The sequence below is a fragment of the Propithecus coquereli genome, unplaced genomic scaffold, assembly GCF_000956105.1.
Source record: "Propithecus coquereli isolate 6110/MARCELLA unplaced genomic scaffold, Pcoq_1.0 Scaffold339, whole genome shotgun sequence".
NCBI classification, from domain to species: domain Eukaryota; kingdom Metazoa; phylum Chordata; class Mammalia; order Primates; family Indriidae; genus Propithecus; species Propithecus coquereli.
This window is the reverse complement of record NW_012149052.1, coordinates 459,660-484,580: the sequence shown is the minus strand read 5'-3', so window position 1 is coordinate 484,580 and position 24,921 is coordinate 459,660. Positions and strand designations below refer to the sequence as shown.

The following is a 24,921-nucleotide window of genomic DNA, read 5'->3' as shown; positions in this document are numbered from 1 at the left end:
CAGCTTGGTGATAACCATGGAAGATTTCAAATAAAGCCTTTTCACCGCTGCTCTGGGCTCATTTACTCTACAGATGTCGATATTTACAAGGACTCTTCACCACAAATATGAATTTTCCTCTAGTGGGCCCCAGATGAAACAGTTACACGTTTAAATTCGTTAAGCTTCAAATGTTATTTCTGGTCACAAAAGAGGGTGAATGTAAAAAGGGTTACGAAAAGAATAATAAATTTGTGCTTAGCACTCAGACTCACTGAAAATTCTGAGATTTTACTTAAACTTTGCCTAGAGAGCTGGTGATAAAGCTAGTGAGGAAACAGTCACAGATATTTCAAAACTCTATTTGGCTCTGGTGACACTGAGTTAATTTGCTACTGAAGAAACAGGTTTTGTGAATGTGAAGATAGAAGCAACGGCTGATGGTTAAAATGAACAGGACCATCTCCAGATGGATACCTGTTAAAAGACACCTGTGCCTTTGCCAGCTTTGGGAGGAATCACAACAGAATTCTATGCAACAGGGTCGTGCCTGTGGGACCTGCCAATTAGAGCAGAAGGTACCTCTTTCCTTAAGGTAAACATCATCTCACTCCAGGGCACACGCCTTGGTGAGTGGATGCCAGGCTGGATTTCAGTTCCCATCCACTTAAGCCTTCAGTCTGGCTCCTCTGTGCAGTTAACAACCTGTGCAACCAACTATGGTAGTTCTGTCAAACTATCATAGACATTTCTTGCAATTTTTAGCTATCTTCTCTGATTTTTTAATAATATGTAGCTGGTATTCAGTGGGGGGTTTTAGGCTTCTAAGATGCACAATATTAAACTTTGGAACAAAGCTGGACACATATCTTCTGTCTTGGCTTTGAAGATACTTCTGAGGGTAAAACATGAAGAGAAGCAAATGATTTCTAGACAAAATCACCCCACACAGCATATTAAGAATGCATATACATTGTGACCTCTGGTGGGTTCAGAAAAGCAATGCAGCTCCCTAAGGCTACTGACAATTCTAAGTTGGCTTCACGGCCATGAAAAAGAATATTAATGTAAAACTTTGGAAGGATAAAAAGTCATCTATGAACTCTAAATGCTTTTGTCATTCTGCCTGCATAATAGTCTTAAAGCAACTCAAGATGCCTAACTACAATTATGTTACTTACTTTCTTTAAATCTTTGCAAAGTCACATGGCAAATACAAAGACTATGACTGTATGTTAAAAAGAAATTCAAATATCGGAAGTTAAGTGGCTTTCTGAAGGTCACGGTGAACAATAACAACCAGTGAAAAGACTTTGGTCAAAGGAAACTTGTAAAGGCTTCCCCAGCACAATTTCTGACCTGACATTTTTCAAGATGCAATCTTGTCACCACGCCCTTTGCCCTTGGTTTATTAAAGTGCCATTTCATAAAGCATTTCTTTCACTTAAAACAAAAAGAAGGAATGTAGCAAGATGATTATAGAGCCCAACTCTATAACTTTCCTCATTTACAAGGAGGCCAAGAGAGGATACAAAAAATTTCACTGAATGTCACAGTTTTTAAGGTCGTGAGTATACAACTGCATGCGAAGATAATATAAAATGATCACTGCAAGAGAACTTTCAACCATTTCAACCAGTTAATTTGTTATATACATGACATTATGTAAGACGTATCATAGGAACAATGGATTCACATTATCAGTGTAAGAAATGCTAAGAAACTCTTTCTGATATCACACTAGCAACTAGAGTTAACCTGCTTGAAAGTCAATACTATTACCCAGCTCACTTCTTCAAATCCCTGCAATGGCTCCAAAATATTTTTCAAATCAAATGAGAACTTCTAAGGTTCAAGTAGCTTTGTTCTCGGTTTCTTCTAGATCAAATTCCTCATCACACCACACCTGCCGTTTTTGCACACTGGGCGCTCTCTCTCCTCCCCTGCCCTTAGCCGTTGTCTTCAGCACAGCTGTCTCCTCCAGTTACAAGTCCCAGTCCTCCGGGAAACACAAACAAGCAAAAGAATGCATCTGTTTAAACCGACTAGCAACTCAAGAAACTACAGTATTTCAGATAAGCTTTGGTTCCCAAACTTTTGGTAACCCTAAAGTTCTCAAACATTTTCCACCCTCTCATTTTTTGTGCTTCCGATGTAGATTATAATTTAACATTAATATAGTTCATAATCATCAGCAGATTGTGCTTTAACACTTTGAGTGCATTTGCTTATTAAAATCCAAGTAATCTTATAAAAAACACAAATAAGGAGGCTAATCATTTATCAACAATCAACTAAAATCGCTGTCAGTATGAAATGAAAACAATAACCCAAATTACAGAAAACACTACAAAAATGAGAAGCGTTACAAGAGATATGTGACTATAACACAGTGAGTCTAATGTTTCAAAGTGATGGTGGAGTAAGTTTCATTTCTAAGCTACACAGACCATTTCAATGGACATAGCTCTGTACATATCGACATCTATTTTTAAATACAGTATATACTCAATTTTTATTGTATCAAAATATGGACAGAATATTAACTGAATATGTTAGAATGTATGACATATAGATAATAAATAATTTTACCTGAGTGCATACTATGAAAGAAGAATGGTACTAAATTCTTTATACGCTCTTTTCCTCATTCCTCCCTCACTCTGCCTGTGATGGCCCCTTGCTTTCCTTTGAACAAATCTTGTACATGTTATTCACCTTGCCTGGAATGCTCTGCACTTGGTTAGCCATTTGGATTGCTGCTCCCTTATTCCTTAGGGTCTCTGTTCAAATTAGAGAGGACTTTTCTGACTAATTTCTTAAAAATCGTAGTTTTTCCATATAAAGACTTGTACATGACCATTTATAGTAGTTTTACTCACAATAACCCCAAATTAGAAACAATAAAATTATCCATAAAAAAGTGAATGAGTAGACAAATTGTGGTATATTCATATATTCATATAGTGGGATAATACATAGCAATGAAAAAGAATGAACTACACTTACTGACATAGATGAACCTCAAAAATATTATATGGAGAGAAAGAAGCCAGTTTCAAATAATTCTTTTTATATGGAAGTCTGAAAGACAATCTAATCTACAGTGCCAGAAAGGAGATCAGTGTTTGTCCACGCTGGGGAGGGTAAGGGGTAGGGAAGGGGCACGAAGGACTCTTTAGGGTGACAGAGATGTTCTATACCTGGTAATGATTACATGGATGTATGAATTTGTCATAACTCATTGTACTGTACAATTAAAATGGTACTTTTTATTGTATATAAATTTATCCCCAATAAAGTTGATTAAGAATGTATGAAGATTACTAAATATACTGTTTATTTGTTTATAAAGCTGGGATTCAGTCTCAGGTTGACTCTGGAGTCCATGTCCTGAACTACTGAGTTTGGAGCTGAGTGAATTTTTTTTGTTTTAAATAAATACAAAATCTCAAATAAGAAAATAATTGCTGAATTTTAAAATATTCTCTGTAAAACAATGTATAGACGGTGTGTGTGTGTGTGTGTGTGTGTGTGTGTGTGTGTGTGTATTCCGGTCAGACTGTCTTGGCTTATATCCTTTCGAGCATCCTATTTTGGAAGTGGATTCAGAACCCAATTACAAGTGGTTCAAAGAAATCCATCTCGTTACTTTATAGTCATAACACAGTTTTGGCTGGAAAACAGCATTGGCTCTGGTTGATCACTCTGTAAGCATGGGCTTAGGGCTAGATGACTTTTATCTTTGCCTAAAATATCAATTGTAATCACAAGAATATCAAGATTTGCTATTACCAAGGATAGCAAACTCGTGCTGAAAGAAGAGTCTTAACAATACTGGAAAAGTCCAGCCTTGTTAGAATTAGTGATTTGAGTTTCTTCAGGTGATTACACAAAAAGAGACATCTACTTTCTCTTAAATGTAGAAACTTTTGCACATTGTTAAAAAATCATATTTTATGCTCACAGTTTTTAGACTGTATCTTAATTACCAAAGAGTTGATAGGATAGACTACAGTCAGTTCAGATTTCTATCGTGTAGTGCCTATGTTGAAGCAATTAATTAGAACTTTGAAGATTTAGTATGTTGAATTTAAAGTGACATTTCAACTAATTTGCAAAACAGAATTTAAGTATAGTTGTGTTATCACTGATATACATTTATGGGATAAAAACCTTGAAGACATATTAGTGATAATTTCATAATGAAGTCCTTAATATATTTTCTCTAGCCCACTTAAAGCAATTGAGTTTTCAACCCCAAAACAACATTCTAATTCACAACACAGGTCCATATCTTTATCCTCATATCAGGGAGTAGAAAACTTTGACATATGAAAATATACTTTTAAGACTCTTTTTGCGTTTAGCATTTTCCATTTTCAAAGCACTTTTCATTCAACTCAGCCTTCTCATTATGTTTAGTCTTAGCTATCCACATTCAGCAAAAACCAAGGTACAAAAACCTTAATTGGCTTCCTTGAAGGCCACAGAAAAATATCACTAACAGACTTTCTACTTGAATTTAAAGGTTCATAAGATTGTGGAAAAACCACAAAACCATTCTGAACATGATTCTTTTCATTAACTAATTATATTTGGTATAGAGATAATGAGCAAATAGTACAACCATCATTTTAATTTTATTTTGAGGATGGACTTCAAGTGTGAAACCACATGCACTTAAAACTTACAGGAATGAAAAAATAAAACAAAACAAAACCCCCAAGATTCTAACAAACCTAACGCCACCATTCAGTCAAAGATCAGCATGGAGAAAACATCACTTTTCATTTGTAGAAAATATTTTTAAACCTCACATATTTAGTAGGCATGAATTGAACATTCTGATGGGACAAGTGGATGTTTTGGATACGAAACTCTAGATTAAGCAACGATTAAGCAGAGTTTGCTATCACGGGTTCTATATTCCCATATAGATTTAGGTAAATTATCCACCAGACAAAGGAATAAAGGTAAAATTCCTAAATTATGTGTGATTCACATCTTTTTTGTAAGAGCTAGAAGATAAGCTCATATATTCAATGGTTAATATTATAAATACCAAAATGAAAGGTTTTGAGTCAATGAGTATGAAACGAATATGAGTTCACAGCATAATGATAGAAAACACAGAATCATGAAAAAAAATCAGGTGGTGTTTCTAGTGAACAAATTTTATTAGGTAGAATCAATGTATTTACCTCCCTCTGTCTTTTCAAGTAATAAATGCTTTATTTCTGCAAATAGGATCAAGACTGGAGTCAAGCATCTGATTCTCATACTACCTCTGACACAGACCAGATGAATAACGTTTCGTTTTAACCTTTCTTAAAAACATGATGTACTATTGCCAGTCAAGGTGCATTATGTAGCTTTAATCATAGCTACCAACAGCAATTCAGCATACTAGGTGGCAAAGATAGAATATTATTTGTACAGTGAAATAATAAAAGAAAATGAAACTTTATCCTTTCAAACAGTAACACATCATAAATCATTTTAAACACTCAAAAAAGCATTTGAAAACCTTTCGTTTTGATTGAACACATAGCATGCTTCATGGTTTCAGCACTTCTAATTTTTTTTAATAAGTGTTACAAACTGAAAGCAAGACAGGTAGGTATTAAAAATATATTGGAACATCTTAAAATTACCAGCCCTACCAGTGGAAATAAAATGATGGCAATTAAAAGTAATAAAGGTTATTAAAAGTTAAGGCCTTGGAGGCTAAGAAGTCATGTTAGACTGTCAATTGTTTTCCCCATGGTGGGTAATCAGTTAGAAATTAAAAAAAAAAAAAATCTAGTAGTTTAGTTGTGGTCAAAGAAAGAGTCAGTGGGGATGGGGGAGGGTTCAGCAACATGCTGGTAGAAAACGAGAGACTTACATAGTCTGGGAGGGCAGTGAAATGGAAGGCGTGGTAACCTCGCTCACTTAGTTGTCATTTTTTGATTTTCAATGACATTTTTTCATTCTTTCGCCTAGTAAAGATGACAGAAGGTCCTAATTTATTATCTGACATCTATTCCTGTTCCTAGATTTAAGAGAGTTTAACTGTATTACAGTCATATAATCCAAAAACAAACACTTCGCAAAAAAAAAAAAAAAAAAAAAACTAAAGCACTGATGTTGCATGCATTCAATTATAGTTATAACTGCATACTCAAACCAAAGACAAGAATTCAGGGGAAAGAATCAGCCTGCATAGCCCAGGCTGTGCAGGGGGTGGAAGGGATGGTGGATTTGTAGTTTCCTCAGATTAAAGCAGTAAAAAGGAGCTGATCACAAGAAAGAGATAATGTCTTGAAATGATACGAGCCATGGATTATAAAGAATGCCTGAATTAAAGTCTTTCACATGGCTCTAGGGGTCCCCGTATCCTGTATGCACAAATGAAGCTGGTCAAAATATACATCGGACACCACGGTAGATATTCTCTGTATTAGATGCCTTCTGCTGCTGAGATTAGGCCGAATTTTAGATGATGAGAGACAGATCATTGACACTTCTATCTCACATGACCTGGCACACTGTTAGGGCTTGACTGAAGGAAAACAAAAGTGCAGTGTGAATTTCTGTTTCTCTATGTACATTATACCACGGCAGATCAAATTAGGCAATACCATGGTATCCCTGACATTTCTCCCACTCCCACATTCTAGGTACAATTCAACATGTGTTGGGTTGGCATGAGGAAGCTACTCAGGAAATATCTGTAAATCAGTAAATGAAGAGACAATATAAATTAAACTCCATAAAGAAAAGCACCTGGATGGCAAAAGCCTTCACTTTTATAGCTGACTTGTACATTTTAAGGAACAAGAGGGAGGATTAAAAAGAATAGAAAACAAAACGAAAAAAACTGGAAAAGATTTTCATAAGCAGAAAGGGAAGGGATTAAGGGAGAAAAGAGTAATACTGAAAAAAACCTAAATAGCTTAATGCCAAAGTCACCTCCTGGCATTGCAAATGTTGGTCAATAGCAAAATACTGGAATTTGGATCTGAGTTCTCCAGTGGCAGAATATCACATCTGTTCATCTGGTCTAAGGCAAATAATGTCCTATTCTCATGTACAATCTCAAGTAGATTCTTTGATAGGTATATGATATTTATTCCATTTACTTAAAAAAAAACTCTGGAGGAGGTTTACAGTCAAAAGGTGTTATATGAAATTTAGCTAGGATTATTTACAAGATGAATAAGGCAAAACATTGTTCAGTCAGTTTCCATAAGTATGTATTCATGGGACTATGTTTATTTGGAAAAACTAATCTGCTGTAAAAGACATTTCAATTATACTATAAAAGATTATTGTTATTATTATTTAAGAAGCAGCAGGACAGAATAATCTTAGTTTAATTAGAATGGTTAAACATTACGGTACCACTAGCATAAGAATGTTCATGAGTGGCTTCATCTTTGGAGCTTCCCTCTCTGTGAGCTAATATTACTATTGCATCGTTTATAGAGTGCTTCTATAAGAAGAACACAGAAAAAGGATAAGAAAGTTCTTTGTACCTAGCTCATCAGTGTGCAAGTCCCACTCTCAGAGGAACACAAGGATGAGTCATCAGAGACCTATGTTATTTAGTTTTCCAAGGTCAACCTCCTTGCCTACTACTACTAAACTACTGAACCTGTCTGAGCAGCAGCTGCTTCAGGAGAAGGAACCCCTTCCCTACTCCAGTCCGTAACACATGTGGGTGAGTGTGGATCAAGTCTGCCTTCAGGGACGCCCACACCAGTCTAGTTCATACATCACCTAGCTCTGCTGTCTGCCTAGGACGAACGACATGTGGGCATGTCTGAAGAAATGTAAGGAGGTTGTGTAAAATGGATTTGGCAGCATTTGGGGAGAGACTATTCTTTAGTGTGTTGTCTTTTCTGAAGTTACCGGTGGTAACAGACTATCAAGTCTGTTGATGTCCAGACCCCAAAACCGAGTTGGTTGCCATACTGAGTGGCTTCTGCTTTCCCTGACGAGAAGGAAATTCTGACAGGGATACTAATGTCCCCGTTACCAACAGATACCTACAGAGCAACTTGTGAAACTGCTCTCATATTTTTTTTAAAAAAATCACTCTTCAAAAGTGAAATTGCTCAACATTAGGACACAAAAGCAAGCCCAGGGAAACACAGGTGTTTTCAGATGCATTTCATGCATTTATCTTACTCAGCGTTAGGACTGAGTTGGGTGGGACAAGGGCACATACAAGGCCACAAGCTTCTGTTGGCAGGGAACTTCCCTTTTCTCCAGTCTAAGGAGAAATGTGAGGCCAGAGATTCCTGCGAAGCAAGGCCTGCAAAAGCCAGCTGACCTAATTTAAAGGACGAGCGCTTGTTGAGCTCTCCTTGCATGCACGTTTTCCAAGCATTAGCTCTGTTTTGTTCTTTCAGTTCTTATTTCATAAGAAATCATACCATTTTCCTGCAGGCCTACTGACCTGCATTCTCTATCTCCCCAAAGTACGTTGCCTCTGCTAGCCTCTGCCATACTCACTTTTATTTGTGGGACACTAGGGAGGGGATGGTAATGTTTAGAGTAGGGAAGAAAATAACTCTTTTTTTAAAAAAAAATCATCTTATTATGATCCTGTTTAGATGAAATATGGGGCTTGCCATCAACAAAATTACAAAACAATCCCACTGGGAGCCCAGCCCTTTCAGAGTAATTCATCTATGAAAAAGCGAACTTTAATTGTTACTCTTGGCAGCCATCTAAGAGAAGAGTGAAATATTATACTAAATATTGCCACGTGCAATAGTAAAATACTCTTTCCTCCTTGCCAGAAGCAGTGTACAGCCCCCTTCAGAATCAGGTTTGGGTCTGGTGATTTAGCCTAAATCCTCTGTTTCCCCCTCTCCAAAACCAACAGAGGTTTTCAAAAGAGCTGCGTTTTTATTAGAACCATTTGCTCTTTTTAAGTTGCCAAAAAGGAATAAGTAAAACTAAGACATTTATTTGGGTTAAAGTTGATTCCTTAGCTTCATGGAGGTCAATGTACTTAGTCTGTAATCCTTCTGCTAGGAAGTTCATTCCTGCTTTGAACCAGCTAAGGTTACGTGCAGGCCCCTTCTTTCCTCACAGCCTCATGGATTTATACAGTACGGGTTGGGAGCCTGGGGACGCTAATCAGAATGAAGCATACACATGGCAAATTACATCCTGGATTTTCTGGAACAACTGAAATTTCAAATAATTTTGATGCCACCCATACAATTGCAATTTTGGGATCAAGTGTCTCGATTTGGGCTTTAGAGAACCGGATCCCAGCAGGTCTTTATAACTCTTCAGGTTAAAAGCTCGGTGAACACTGCTGCATCATGTAGTTTACATGCATGGAGAGGAGTTTGATAATACTCCAAAGATGAGGGATACTCTCTTTCTAAAAATAGAGTAAAGCCTGCAGTGAAGATGTAAATCAAAGAACTATTTATGTAGTGCTGGTTACCTGGGATATTTATAGGTTTTGGCTTAGCATGAGTCTATAATAAGGTATTTGCAAATAATTTTTAAAATGTACATTCTGGCATGAATATTTGCACACACTGGGCATATAATGATATAGCAAGGTCATATGTAAGACAGGAGATGTAGATAGCATGATTAGCTTCCAAAATGTTTAAATGTGGGCAGTTAGGGCCCTTAAAAATGAAATGGCTTGCCCAGGATTATTCAGTATGTTACTGATGGTCTGAGGACCAGAACCTCAGTTTTTAAGTAGATATTCTCTATGCTATAGAACACTGTTTTTCATCCACAGGGATATATAATGACACTAATATTATTTGGGAATAAATTTAAGTCTGTAGATATATAAAAAGTAATCTTTGTTATAACTTAATGGATTAAAACATAGGTCATCTGCAACTTGAGTAAATATATTAAACTTTAGGATATATGATTTATATAATTATTTTCTTTTTATATAACATATTATCTATGACAATAAACAAAACGGCTACTGTTAATAATAAGATAGTTTGAGTGAAGTATAACCTGTATCAGTCATGGGAAAAATATTCAGTACTTGTTATATATTGTGTACAACTGCATAAAGACTGGACATTTTAAAGCTTGGTAAGAGCTTTTAATTTATATAAAGTAACATTTCTTAGAAGTATGCCTGTTTTTCTGTTTGTGGAAGTTTTAAAACAAACAAAAATAAAATTTATAGAACGTACGGCCTAGCAACTAACAGCACTATGCTAAAGCGAACAATATAATGTCAGTTATTATTTAAGTGGAAGTAATCATTATAGAAAGAGAGAAATTTTAAAATACATTGTTATAAATACCACTCAGATAATCAATGACAGCAAATAGTAAACTAATTAAGAGTCCCATAGGTCATCTATACTGGGAAGTTGGTCTATCTTTTAAAAAAACTGACCTATGACGTGGGAAGCCAAGGAAATCTGTCTTATATGTGTGGTTTTAATTTTTAAAAAATCAATCTGCCTTTTATTTATTAAAAGATCAAGCTCTTTGTGTGTCAGCACAAAATTTAAAGTTTCGTTTGAGGGTTTCCATTTCCTGCTCTCCATTTAAAATGGGGGAAAAATAAAAATATTTTGCCTGTGACAGAATATGAAAGAAGTTCTCACCCTTAAAACCAGCAGCATTGGTTTTCCAGTCATTAGCGTTCAAATGTCCCGCACGGGAAGTCCTGACAATAACATGCTGTACGTCTCTCCAGGTCAGAAACGGACTGGGGAAAGACAAGGTAAGAATCATTGTACCAAAAAAAAAAAGATGGGGGAAGCAGAGAGTCACAAGCAAATTAAAAAAGCAAAATCAAAATGGCAAAGTACTAAAAACAAAGGGTAAGAGATTTGGGTTTGGGATAACCAAATGCCAAATGCCGCTCTTGTTCTCAACATGGAGAAGTGACATTAGTCTGTGGGAGGCAGAAAACGTAATCTTAAACTGAAGAAACAATAAGATCGTGGGCAGTGGAACTTAGTTTTTACTAACAAAAGGGTGAGCATTTCCAGTTTCCTCAACAAAATGGCCGCCCACTACTGGTGCTCATCATCCTTTGTGTCAAAGCGTGGATCATCATCAGAAAATTACAGTAAGCTGAAGTCAGAAGGGAAGGCCTCTCGCTCAATTGTATACCTAGGCAATTGATTTGCAATTTACCAAAGAACTTAGCAATGTTTAACCTTCTGCGCATATATATGTGGGATATGGAAAAATCTCAACTGAAATTGAGTCTCCACTTTCAGCATTCTTTAAGGAAGAGAATATGGTACAGAACCCCAGCTGGGCTCCCAGGCACAGACACCTAAGGGAGTATCCCTAATCTGCAATAGTAGCTGTTATGTTAAGTTACTGGATACCTAGTTCTTATGGCTGTTACCACTGAAGAGCACAAAGAAACTATTGAAAAGGAGGTACTTTCCTTGGAGAACTGCAATGCTAATCATAAACACAAAGAAAACAAATCCAAGCACAGATACACAGACTTTTATTCCCTTTCCAAGACTCTGTAGATACGACAAAACATTCATTCGACTGAGTGCATGTGTGTAATTCTAATCAGGATACTTGTTCAATTCAGTCTCAAATTTTGAGGTGTGACCATCTCTTATCTAAGAAATGTGGTAATTTCCATGCAGTTTGTGCAGCCATTTTCTTTATTTCTTTTCAGCCACCTTTATTTTAGAAGCAATATTTGCAAAGGATGGGTCAGAACATTTAGGAAAGAGGAGAAAATTACTCACTACCTGCCTTGAGGGGTGATGGGGCTTGGCGTAGTCTCTGGGCACCTTCTTTTGCATGTGTATGGACATTGGGTTTTTCGGGCAGAGGGAAAACTTAGTATCTTAATCGTAGCTAATTTTTAATGATGGAGGCTGTATGTTGTTTCACTTTATACTACTTTTTTTTTCATCATATTCACCATAAGTATGTTTTTGAAGGTGGCCAGGGTGGCCTCCTGGTAAGAAGGGGCCCAGAGATCAGGTTCTGGCTCTGTCATCTCCTAGCTATGTGAAATCAACCTCTCAAAGTCTCAGTTTCCCCACTTAGAACGTGGATGCTAATATCTTCTTTACTTCATTGTACTGATTGAATCAGTTAAAATAAATGTCAAGTACTTAACCTAGTGCCTGGCACATAATAAGCTATTGAGAAGTGGTAGATGGCACAGCATTTTGCTAAATTATCAAACGCAGCTCTTATTTGGTGCTTTGAAAAGGAAGTACTATTGAGTTCTAATAGCTTTCTGTTATGCCCTAAGATTAAAAATAAAAGGAGAGCGAGTACTGTCACTTTTAAAGTTCTCAAATGGGGTAAAATTGGATCTAGACTATTTTGTAAGGCTGCATTAACAAAACAACTTATATTAAGAAAATTAAAATTTTATGAACTTTATGAACAATTATATGAACTTTAAAAATATGAGAGTTATGGAAACAGAATTATTTTTGTTTTGTTTGGATAGAGCACTTGTTCAGAACCAACTTTAGAACCTGATAAAGCAAGAAACTATTAAGAAAGGGAGGGAGGTTGTCTGATGGATCCCAGAAGACAGGGAAGTTTTGCTTTTAAAACAAACAGCATGGTTTGACCCTTTGCTGTCTACCACTGAATTCACATGATCATTCAGTAGACTCAATGCACTTCTGTCAGGAAAAGTAAGAAATGGGTCAAAGGATACTTTTGATTACTATGTTGATTCCAGTCTCAACATCAGATGTTCTAGTTCTGCCTACAGTGTGACGTCTTAGATATCAGAGTGAAGGGCAAAAACAACAGCAAGAAAGCTCAGTCCGGAAAGACATTCCAGCCACTTATTTTATGGTAAAGCAGCATCCTCACACATGAACATACATGTTTTTCTTTTTTCATGAGTAAACAACAAGACACCAAAAAGTACGCTTGGATTTGATGAATATATCTAAATCAACTTAGTAATTTAAAAGTAGCATTTAACACACAGTTAAAACTTTTATGTTTTACATCTTACCCTTTAGGGAAAAAAAGAAAAGGAAAGAAGTTTCCCATGTTACCTTTCACCAAGGCAGGCCTCCTACAGAAATACCAAACATGGGGTTCTGACCATTGGGAGATAACACGTTTTTCCTAGTGAACCTTAGCACTAAAAATATAATAACAATAATAATAATAATAGAACAGGGAACATTTACATTTATCTTGTACCTGAAGCAGCTGTATTTTGGCAGATTCAGGAAGCCTCCTGCATTCAACTCAGCCTGAAGAAATGAGTTACTTGTTCTCATGCTGAGTTGTAAAAACTAGTTCTTCTTGGAGTGCTTGTAATTAGAGGGAAGAAATTAGCTTCAGGAAATTGGAACTACACATGGCAAGAGGAGGTGTTTGGAAGATTTTACTCTGACAATTTAAAATGAACAATTTCAGAAATTATCTAATTCGAAAAGTTCCTGAATTTCACCAAAATCAAGTGCGGACGACAATATGGGAAAGCAATGGGTTTGGACTCAGTGGTGTTTCTACCTATGGGAAGGTAACTAATTAGCTTACGAAATAGCCGTAAGTTAATTTTAGTAGACATTACGGCTTAGTTATTGTTAGTATCCAGAGAGGACTCTTATTTATGGGTAAGTCTCATTCGCATCTTAGTTCTTATTTGTGTTTATGCTCACAGGGATGATGGAGAAGTGAAGCCTAAGTCAAACTATGAAAGATTTGGTAAACCACACATACAGCAAAAACAGAGAAGGAAGGCTGAGAGTCCTCTGCAGAGAACTCCATAGTCCACAACAGTAACGCAGGAACCCTAAAACTTATCCCTGTCTGCCAAAGACCTTGGACTCACACTACACTGGCCTCTGAAAACCAAGACCCCTCTGACCTCAAAGAACATACAGACTGAGCACCAAGAGCTTTCGAGCAAGCCACAGTCGAGAGGCTGAGAGTCTAACCCACCCAGAGAAAAAGAGCACTATCTCTCACCCCTGAGCCTGGTGGCCACCACCCCATAATAACCCACATGTAGTCAAGCAACCCACTCTTTAAATTTCTTCCTTGAATTATTAACAATTACCCTAAACAACAATACACATGAAAAGAGTAACATTTATAAATGCCTGCAAGATCTGGGTAGCTATCTATGACCTTTCAAAGCAATGAAATGAACATAACTTTCTGGGGAGTTCTGTATATGTAATCTTTTCCAGTTAAGAAGTTTTGCATCCTTTACTGACCTCGTAATAACAACCAACATTTACTGAGCACTTGGCCAGGGCCAGACACGGTATGTTTTACATGTATTATTGTTATGTAATCTTGACAATTATATGATGTGGGTAATATTTTTATTCCTGTTTCACAGATGACAAAACTGAGGCTTTGAGCTACACACAGCAACTTAAATACAGAGGTAGTAAGAGGTAGAGCTAGAATTCAAACCAGTTGAACTTGGCTCCAGAACTTTGCTATCAATCACTATGTAACACTGTTTGCAGATGGATCCGCAAAGGTGAAACAGAGACGTACACACATTGATTTGGCAACTGGATCAAAAAGCTAATTATGGCATGTCATGTAATCACAGTCACGCCATCTTTGTACATGCACTCTCTCTCTCAACTCAGTTGGCTGATTTTTGTTTACCATAATATTCGGAAGATTCTCGAGTCTTAATTTAATTGGTAGGTTTTAAAGGCCTAACTTGAGTTCTAAAGGCCTACCTTTTGCACAATCTAAGGTAAACAGAAAAATATCACACCAGGAAAATCATATTATTTTTATAACATAATATTTTATGTGTATGCTATATGTCCTAACATTGCTGTATTGTTTTATACCATTATTGTTATGAATTCGTCATCTTGCCTGCCAGGGTCACACTTTGATGTGGTTCACAGCCTGGTTAGGTAACTCTTCTTCACTCAGTGGACCTCACCTCAAACACTTCTAGTTTTCAGCTGCAAAAACAGGATAATTAATGACACTATCACTACCTGGTGTTTGTATTACATTTTTTGTTCTGAGCAGTTCAAAGTATTTCATGGGCCCAGCACTAGCTTTAGAAGAAGTAGGCCATATCCCAAGAGAGACATTTTGTGTAGTGCTTCTTGTTGGGCTTCTAAGAGCGACTGCTAGCACTTAAATTAAAAAAGAAAAAAACTCCACCGAGAGTTTTCTCAGATAATTCTGCAGATGTGTGAGTGTTTGAAATAAATTTGTACTTGGTGGACCTTAAAAAAAAAAGGGCCTATTTGAAATCTTGGGTGACTAACTCTCCTGCACTTACGAAAGAGAAAAAATAACTAATCTTCCTTTCAATCTACCCCCGAAATAGGTCTATCATTGTAATTTAGGGGCAACTGATAAAAGGGACAACACATATACATCTTATTACAAACAGAAAATTTGTCAATAAGAGGAGCAACAGCAAATTCAGATAATGAAACTGTTTCCTAACGGGGCAATCTTCTTAAAATAAAAGTGGTTCTGCCTAATGAAATGACAAGGTATTTTGTGGACCAGATCAATGGGAAAACTGCATGACCAATCAACAATTACCCAAAATCAAACTTACTAAATATCCAACAACAATCCAAGATAAAACCAGTCTCCTTGCATGTTTCTTAAGATTATGTAAAATACAAATGGGAACCAGTAGCCAGAAAACCAGTGTCATTGGTACCAGTGCTATAAGAAATCGGCAATCGGAAAAGATTCGTTGTGAGCTGGAGCAACAAACATGAGGCAGAACGCATTTAAAGCCTGCTGAGATTGGTAAAAACATTGCTCTGAACTGCAACCAGTGCATGAAAATGATGATTCTAGAATAAAATACCAACCATCCAATAAAGGAAACCAATCGTCTTTTGTCAGGTAGTGAAGAACCTGAAAGGATCATCAGATTGTCAGTCCCACCTTGAGGAGTATCCACTATTTGGGGTGCGTTTGTTTTATTTTGTTTTGTGTTCTACATTAATTCAAAAGTTCCAGGCCTAAAGTTGAGGTGTAATATTGGAAAACGCAGTTAATGACATCTCAAGATTTAGAAATTTGAGTTGTATTGATATTACCTGGATAACCCACTTATGATTCATCCACACCTGAACCAAAGTGGAAAAGATGAAAAAAAAAGGAAAATTGGTTTAGGACTATGCAAGTCAAATTTTTATTTCATTCTCTTGCAAAACCATTCTCTGATTCCCTAGATTTAGTCTAAACCAAAGTTAAGGAAATTTGGTATCTAAACATACTTAAGAAAAGATAGGATGGACACGCTTGAAGCTCGGACTTGTGGGGGAGGGGGGCAAGGGCAACATACGTAACCTAAACATCTGTACCCCCATAATATGCTGAAATAAAAAAAAAAAAGAAAGAAAAGATAGCCCCTGATTTACAATGAAAACTTTCGTCATTTAAACTGATGTGCCTTCTTTTCCTTATAAATCCTGGCTCATCACTGCAAATGCTTGTTATTACACCTAAAAGACCAAAATTGCATTTTCTGTAGGCCCTACAAACCAATGATATTTTGTTTGCAAGCTCAACAATCATTTCCTTGAAATACTTTGCTACATAAACTCTCACAGAATAAAACTTGAAGAACGGTCAGACAGAGGTAAGCTAACTTGAGACCACATGTACTGAAATCAAGTCACAATTAGGAAGCTTTCTATTATTTCTCCCTACACACCCCACTCCGTCCAACATAGCACCCTGAACATTACACCTGAGGCCTCTCTTTACTGAAACCACCACCTGGAATCTAGGTCTGGCCCTCATTTTTGTCCCAAGCTTTAAAACCTATTGGAGTAAACAAAATGTGACAGTGTGAGTGCTTCCTCTCTAAACTTATCCCTGTCAACCTGGGAGAAACTCTTGTTCCCTTTCCCCTTTCTGCTCATTTCTGTAGGCTGTCCCAGGATGTGGCAAGGATGAATATGCAAGTCTAGGTTCAATCCTGCAGGAAGACATCTTTACCTCATTATTTCTATTTCTCCTTCAGATTTGTTCTCCAAATAGCAATAAATACAGCCTCAAATTACATGAGAATGGCTTGAATTATGCTTTAGAGTTAAGAAGACCTAGGGGTAAATCATGATGTGCTACTCAATAGTTCTGCAACACTGGACAATTTACTGCACTCTCTAGGACTCGGTTTCCCCAGCTGTGATGTGGAGACAATAACATTTACTCCACAAGGTGATCGCAAGAATTTGAGATAATGAATATAAACAGCCTGGCGCCGGATAGGCTGCCAAAGACAACAGTCATTATGATTTACTAAGATTAACAACCTACTTTACCATAACAATTCAGAGGGCTATTTTCTGAAGTTACACTAGCATTTGATGAATCTCCAATTAGGCTAAGTTTTCTTCAATGTTTCTAAATTTTAGTAACATGTTTTTCTTAGTTTTACTAACTTATTGGCAAAATAGCACTTTCAGCACCTTGGTGTATTTCTGCTTAGTGAAGGGACAACACTACTAAGGTCTGTCAAAAAGATCTGGTTTTAACAGGCCCATGGTGTAGGTGGCAATCTGCCTGGCTAGGCAATCAACACTTTGTACCTACTGTGATTGTAACCAGTCCTCTCCCCTTTGTGGGAAATCTTCCCTCTTTGATGATTAACCAGGATGTGATATTGAGGAAGATGGTAGAATGTTCTTTGGTTTGATGTCAGAGTGCCTTACAATATCAAATGTTAGAATGAGGACTGCAAGCACATTTATTTACTTAACCAAATTGGCAGACTGCAGGCTTCTCACCTCAAAAGCCAGCAGTTAAACTGTTGGATAGGCAAGAAAAATCTGTTGCATCTCTGCTATTACTATTATTCCAAATTACTTTACAGCCTTTTTCTCCCATTACTTTTTCTGTTAAATATAAAGAATTAAAATGATGCTTTTCTAGATACTAATTGAAGAAGTGCATTTTTAAACAAAGTTTTTCAATGTTCAGCTTTAATTTTAGACGTTGACAAAGGTCACTAAGTGTTTTGGATTCTAAAATTTAAAGGAAATGTTATGACTATTTTAGAAATTCATAATTTATTATATCAATGCCTAGTAGGCTTTCTAATTATTAGACACCAATAGTTACAAAAATTATTTTAAAAACTACATCCCTCCCCCTCCCCACACACATACATAAAGGAAAGGATCAATGAAGACTAACAGAAATTGATTACAAAAATTTTGGAGGTATTTCAGAGAACCCTATGGCTGATATGACTGGAATGAGGAAAATAATTTTTAACTTTCTTGTTCATTGCCTTTCTCTATGTTGGGATGCCCACACTGTCTTTCCAGACTCCCTGACAGTGAGGAGTGAACATAAGACCTAGTTCTGACTAATAAAGCATAAGTCTACTGTGCATTTCTGAGAAAGTGTTTGTTTTTTTGCTATAGACATTGCCAATCTTGCATCGCTCTTCCTCCTTTTACCTGGAATATGGATGTGATGGCTGGAGCTGCAACAACCATTCAGAAAAGACCAAGAATAACAACAGCTGACATTGGCCCAGGCAGTCCAATGCCAGAGTCTCACCTGGAGTGGGTCAGAGCTGAGTCTGACCCACTCCATTTCCATTTTCTTGTACTGGAGGGTGGCCCATGATGCAGAGTCCCGTTAGCAACGCTCGCAGGGACTGGCCGTTAAGCTTCTACATTTGACAGAAGGGGTAGGGAATGATCCTCTCCTCATCCAGCATATTCATTTCACATGGATCTCTGACAAAATCTCAGAATTAGACCAGGAGTTTTGCCCCTCATCCCACCCTTCAATGGCAGATTTGAGTAAGCCTGTACTTGGACACTAAGCACAGCAAGGACAGCATCACACTTTTTATGGAGAAAGAATACTTTAAAAAACAAAAAAAGGAAGGAAAAAGAAAAGGGAAAAGAAACATAAAAGGAGAGTACAAGGGACAGGAAAAAGAAGTGGCAAGAAAGAGAAAGAAGAGTGTAGGGAAGAAAACATTGATATGGAGTTCATGGAAAACTGCAGAAAAGGAATCATTGAGCAACAAAGCAAGCTGACAGTGAGAAGAACGCAAGTAGTATAAAGTGGCATTAGCAAAAGCAAAGTTTGCACTGGAAGGAGTAAATTCGTATGGATATGGATATGGTGGAATTGATATTGTGGAAAATTGAGTTAATGACGTGGTGTTCAAATGTGAGAATTTCTTGCTTACTTTTAAGGAAAGAGATGAAAAGGAAAGACAAGATGATGAATTTGGAAGATAGGAAACAGAAATCCAGTTTCAGAGTATTAGCTTTGTCTTCCTCCAAAGACTAACAATTACTGAGTCATTATTCATCAGACGCTCTACCGGGTGCTTTATGTACATTCCTTCACTTAGTGCACACAAACAACCCAGTGAGACGGACGGCATTATCATTCCCCTTTTACAGATGTTGAGACTAAGGCTTAGAAAGGTTAAATATCTTTCCCAAGGCCACGTAACTAGCAAGAACCAGAACAGGAATTTGGAGCCAGGCCTCTCATATCCCACAGCCCACGCTCCTGAAGCTTCGTGGTAAACGTAGCCAGTAATCAAAGTCACAGTAGACTAAAAATGTTCAAGGTACGTTAAAAAGACTCAATATGTTCCAGAAAATATTAATAAAAAGAGTTGCATCCCCTAGACTAGTTACAAATACAAATGAAAAAATAACACCAGAACTTCTATTCGGGGATTTTTTTAAAAAACTAAACAAAACACGATTTCTGGCTTAAGACACTTCAAAGCTAATTTTAGGAGACAATAAAAGAACAGTTAAAGCTATCGAGAGGAAATGAGCCCAAGAATTTTATACTAAGCTTGTTGTACTTCACGACAGAATGCAGAAGACATGTGTTTGCAGGAGGGAGAAAATATACTAACCTGCCTGTCTATAAACAGATATTCTGGAAACCAAAATAAAATAAGTACATAATTTAAAGATTTCTTTTAGCTTATGAATAAAAAAGCCAAAATTAAAAACCCACGAATGTGTAGTTATTATTAGAAAAGACCTAATGATGACTGTGAAATAAATTTAACAGAGAGTTAAGATTTAATAATTTTTTTAAAAAAGAATTCTTCTGAGAATAAAAGAAAAATAATGGTAAGAAATAAATTAACTAAAATACTGTGTTGCATAAATCCAGATTATGGTATTTAAGATGGGGAAATAAGTAGGTGAGGGCAACATGGTAAATGTGAGCCAAGTTTATATAGCAAGGAGTCAAAGGAGATATCTCCTCTGTTCAAAGATATATTTATTTTAAAATATCAGCTTTCTTTACAACTATCTATAATAAAATACAGGAAAACTAAAAATTAAAGAATATGAATAGATTTTTTCCACAGAACACATACAAAAATATATGGATGGCAAAATTAGTTGCAAAAAATATAACATTTTAGACAAAAAACACTTAAAAGGACAAAGAAGTTAAATTTACTTAAAAGACAAGGTGCTATCTAAAATAAATATCCAATGGCGTGACATGTGTGCACTGAAATGGTGAATCAAAGACTTTAAGAAAAAAGAAGTCACTGGAGGCACAGTAGTGTTCAGATAATTTAACTCATTTATTTTAGGAGAAAGAATACAGAGGATTTGTTAAATGATAGAGATAATTTAATAATATTGAAATATATCCTACAAAGAGTCATCTTTTTAAAGAAAAGTTGAAGATACATTAGGCCAAAAGGAAATCTCAACAATTGCCCTAAGGAAAAACAATCCCTCACAAACCTCCAGTGTTGCTGATTATCTAACATTATTATCTGACCACAGTGTAGGGGTGGGGAGGAAGGTCAATAATAAACCTCAGTAGTGACAAAGTATTAAACACTTAAATGTACTTTTCTCTCAGGATCTAGAATTTTGTTTTTTTAAATAATTAAAAGGAAAAAAATACTCTTCTTAAAATTGTCATTCTATTAATATTAAAGAGGAAGCCAAAACATTATTAGAAAATAATAACATTCAACCAAAAGTGTGTTCAGAAGTAATCTCACATTTTTAAAAAGTTTTATTAATTTTTTGTAAAAGGAAAGATAAATGAACTATGATCAACCAATAAGAATCATAAAAGCACAAAGAGTAATCCTAAAGAAAACAGGAAAGAAATTAATAGAATAAAAAAAGGACAATGGAAAAAAAAATTACTGATCAAGAAATCCAAGAACTGGCTCTTTGGAAAACATTAATGAAAAAAAACTAATCAAGAAAATAAAAAAAAAACCACTAATGAAATAAATTCTAAATATTAAGACAGTCATAAAAACTAATATAAAAGATATTTGTAGTATTAGAAAATACTATATATAATGATTGGCTATTAACTCTGAAAATCTTATGAAGTGGACATGGTTTTGGAAAACATAAGTGAAAAAAACTAAAATTCAAATAATTTATCAAAGAATTACCTCTAAGAAAGGCTTTGGGGCTAGATGGTTTCCTTCAAACTTAAAAGAACATCGATCCCAAGGGTCTCCAGAAAAAAGACAAGATGCAAAATCCCACAATTTATTTTGTGAATTTAGCATCACTTGCCACCTGAAACTTTCAGAGACACAGGCCAGTTCCAAGGTCAAACCAACCTGGGTTAAAAGCCCAACTCTCCGTTTACTACCTGTGCTACCTTATATATGAGTAATAAATGAAATAAATCATAAAGCATACTTTGAAAGATGCCATTTATCTGCTGTAAGTACACAATTAATGTAAGCTAGCTGCTTTAGTAAGACAGAACACACACATATACACATATTGCTTGGTCAAAGAAAATTAATCTCTCTCAGCAAAATAAATGCAAAGACATAAATAACATATGCTAAACCAATAGCATATTAAATAACTAAACTTAATTCACAAATTTAAACAGAATAAAATTTAAAAATCTCTTATTTTAATAAATCATATCAACAAATCTAGTATGAGAAATTATATATTAATCTCAACAGATACTGAGAAAACACCCAAATCCTATTCCTAGTGAAATCTTTATAAAACTAAAAATGTTGCATAGGCATGATGAAGAACATCTAACAGAAAAAATAAACATCAACAGAAAGCAAAACTGAAAAAAAAAAAGAAAATTAGTACCTAGACATGAAAGCTTACTATTATTTTTGATATTTAACATTGTTTGAATGGTTAGCCAATGTAACAGAAATAATACTATGATTATATCAGCTTCCATATTTTTAGTACTTTCCACATATCTAAGTTCATTTAATCCTAGCAACAGTCCTGTGATTCTGAGTTATTCACCCAAATTTCAGATGAAGAAACTGAAACTCAACAAGATTAAGAAATATAATTTTCATTTGCTCAGGTAGTGATGGTAGAGGCAAGATTGGAACCAACTCAGCTTCACTCCAAAACCTGAACTTATAATGACTAATTTGTACCACTTTCCAATAAGGACAAATATGAAAAATTCTCAACACAAATGAACAGACACAAGTTCTATCATTAGATGTCTTGCATACATTCTGGCAAAAACCAAACAAGATAATCAGTTATAACATAATGTGAATTAAAGAGTCTAGAGATAAGAAAAACATACAAAAACAATAGCTCTGTTATAGAGAAGCAATATCCAGTTAAAGACATGATGATGGTAATAGGAAAAAAAACAAATATTTGCTGTTCAAAAAATAAGTCTAATCCAAAAAGTATGAAACTAAAGACAAGCCCAAAACTTTATTATGCCAATAAAAAGAAGAGCTGAATAATTTAGAGGCAGATTTTCCTGAATGAGAAAACCAACTGTTATAAGGAAGCCAAGATTTATACAATTGTTATAAATTGTCACTGGGATTGTTTTTGGAACATACAAGACTGGTTCTAAATTTTATCTGGAAAAATGAACAGGTAAAAAGAATGTTTATGGAACTGTTTAAAATGAGAAGTGATTCTGTAATGTCTAAAGACTTGACAGAATAACAGAACAAAAAAACACTAAAGAGATCTTCATAAATGCAATAACTTAAAGAATGCAAAACAAATTGTTTTTGGAGGAGATGGATTACTCAACAGAAGACATTGGGCAAATGGGATCCCTATAAAAATTCAATAATACCCTTGTTATTTTGGACAACAAAATAAATTCTAGTTGGTTAAACATTGACAATGAAAAATAAAACAAGAAAACTCAAGATGAAAATGTAAGTTGTTAATTAATAGATTTTGAGATGGGACAGGACTTTCTAACCTGAGAGATCTTAATCAGGGGTCCATGGATTACCCCAAAGTATAACAAATTAACTGCTACATGTAAATCTGGCTTATTTTAGGGTAAAACATACATAGCTTTCATCAAATCAGCACACATAAGATTCTCCAGGAGGTACCAAAAGATCAGGTACGACTATTTAACTGAAGAATTCACAAAAGACACATATATTTGACTAATAATTTAAAACTAAAGAAAAAACTTCTCTATTTCAAAACAATATGAAGAAAACTTGAAGGTAAATGTAAAATTGATAAAATATTTGCTATGACTATGGCCAAGGGTAATATATTGAGTACACACAGGTAAGAAAAATAATTAGCAACATGAAAGAGTATTAGGTAATTTGTAGAGGATTCAAAACTTTATTACCTTTTTGACTTTGAAATACACTTTTGAAATTCAATTTGAATATTAGTTCTTACAATTCAGAAATTCCTCAACACTCAATTTCCAACAACTGAATGGAGAAAGCATCTACAAAAAACTGAAATCTTTCATCTAATCTTGCTTGACTGCAGGTTAGATAAAACATTATTTGGTTAAAAAGGTTGATAAAAGAAACTAATGAGAGGGAAAACAAAATGAACAATGGGATCTGAAGGGAAAGCAACATGTAGATTAATGACAAAGCATACAGTATTTTTACAATAAATATATCACATTATTAACATTCAAAACTAGCATCACAGTATTAAGAGTTATTACACTTTTCAAGCCTAAAACAGCTGCTTAAAGTTGACCGTGTAGGCAGACTTTTGATTTATATATATCTGCATGATTTATATACATATTTACAAAAAGTTTATATTATTTTGATGATAATATAATTTTAAAAATGATTCTCTTACTAATAATATTGGTGGCCACAGTCACTGTTCCTGGGATCTGTCAGAATTAAATAAATTTATTTGCTTCTAAGATGTTAGTACCAAATAAAATCAGTGGAATGTTTGCAAGCACCACTATGATGAAAAACGCTCTCAATGATTTGGATTTCAAAGACTGGCACATTGTTTTTCATTTTGGGAATCAATGTGAGATTGGACACTTTTAATTTTGCTAAATAAGGACAGCATCATTTTACACAAGTAAAAAAAAAGTTTACATCAAAAGTCTGTAATTTCAAAATAAGTGACTTTAGAAAAACTAAAAAATACACTTTTATTTAAAACATAATCTACGTTACATGACTATTGTTATTCTCCTTTGCCTGGTGATCCTTGAGCACTGTCACTGAATAGCATTTCTACAGACCAGATGGTCTCTGGGCAACCTTCCAATGTTATGATTCTGCAGACAAACTGACAACAATTATTTTATATTCCAGGTACGGGATCCCACGTAATTGAGAATTTTAGCACAATGAAAATTATACTATTGAATATATCTGCTATGAAAAGTGAGGCTATTAGATGTCAACTCCAATGGTAGCTAAATTCAGAGCAGAGAATAAGAATTCAGCATGACTAACAAGATCACTCCTGTATCATACTCTCTCCAGGAAGCTCCCTACAACATTCTTTCAAGTTGTTTGTGAAGGTTTCCAATAGCAAAATAACAAGCAGACTCCTCTGAGAGCCATTAAGGGAATACATCTCCCAATCTTACACTTCATTCAAATTCTCTTCCTTTGTCCCAACATTCCCTGGTTGTGTACCAAATTTATCAGATAAACCAGAGTGCCCACTGAAGAGAGAAAAATAAGGTTTTGGGTTTTTTTTTACTATGTTCTTT

The 24,921-nt window shown here is 35.4% G+C and overlaps 1 protein-coding gene across 2 annotated transcripts in view; it reads right to left on the bottom strand.

Annotated features, from left to right (window-relative positions):
• PCSK5 (proprotein convertase subtilisin/kexin type 5) overlaps positions 1-24,921 on the bottom strand; it is a 436,684-nt gene that overhangs the window by 197,266 nt on the left and 214,497 nt on the right. For both annotated transcript variants that reach the window (XM_012650669.1, XM_012650668.1), the window contains exon 10: positions 10,593-10,696. In XM_012650669.1, coding sequence (XP_012506123.1) covers positions 10,593-10,696 — 104 coding nt within the window. The remainder of the gene's footprint in view (positions 1-10,592; positions 10,697-24,921) is intronic.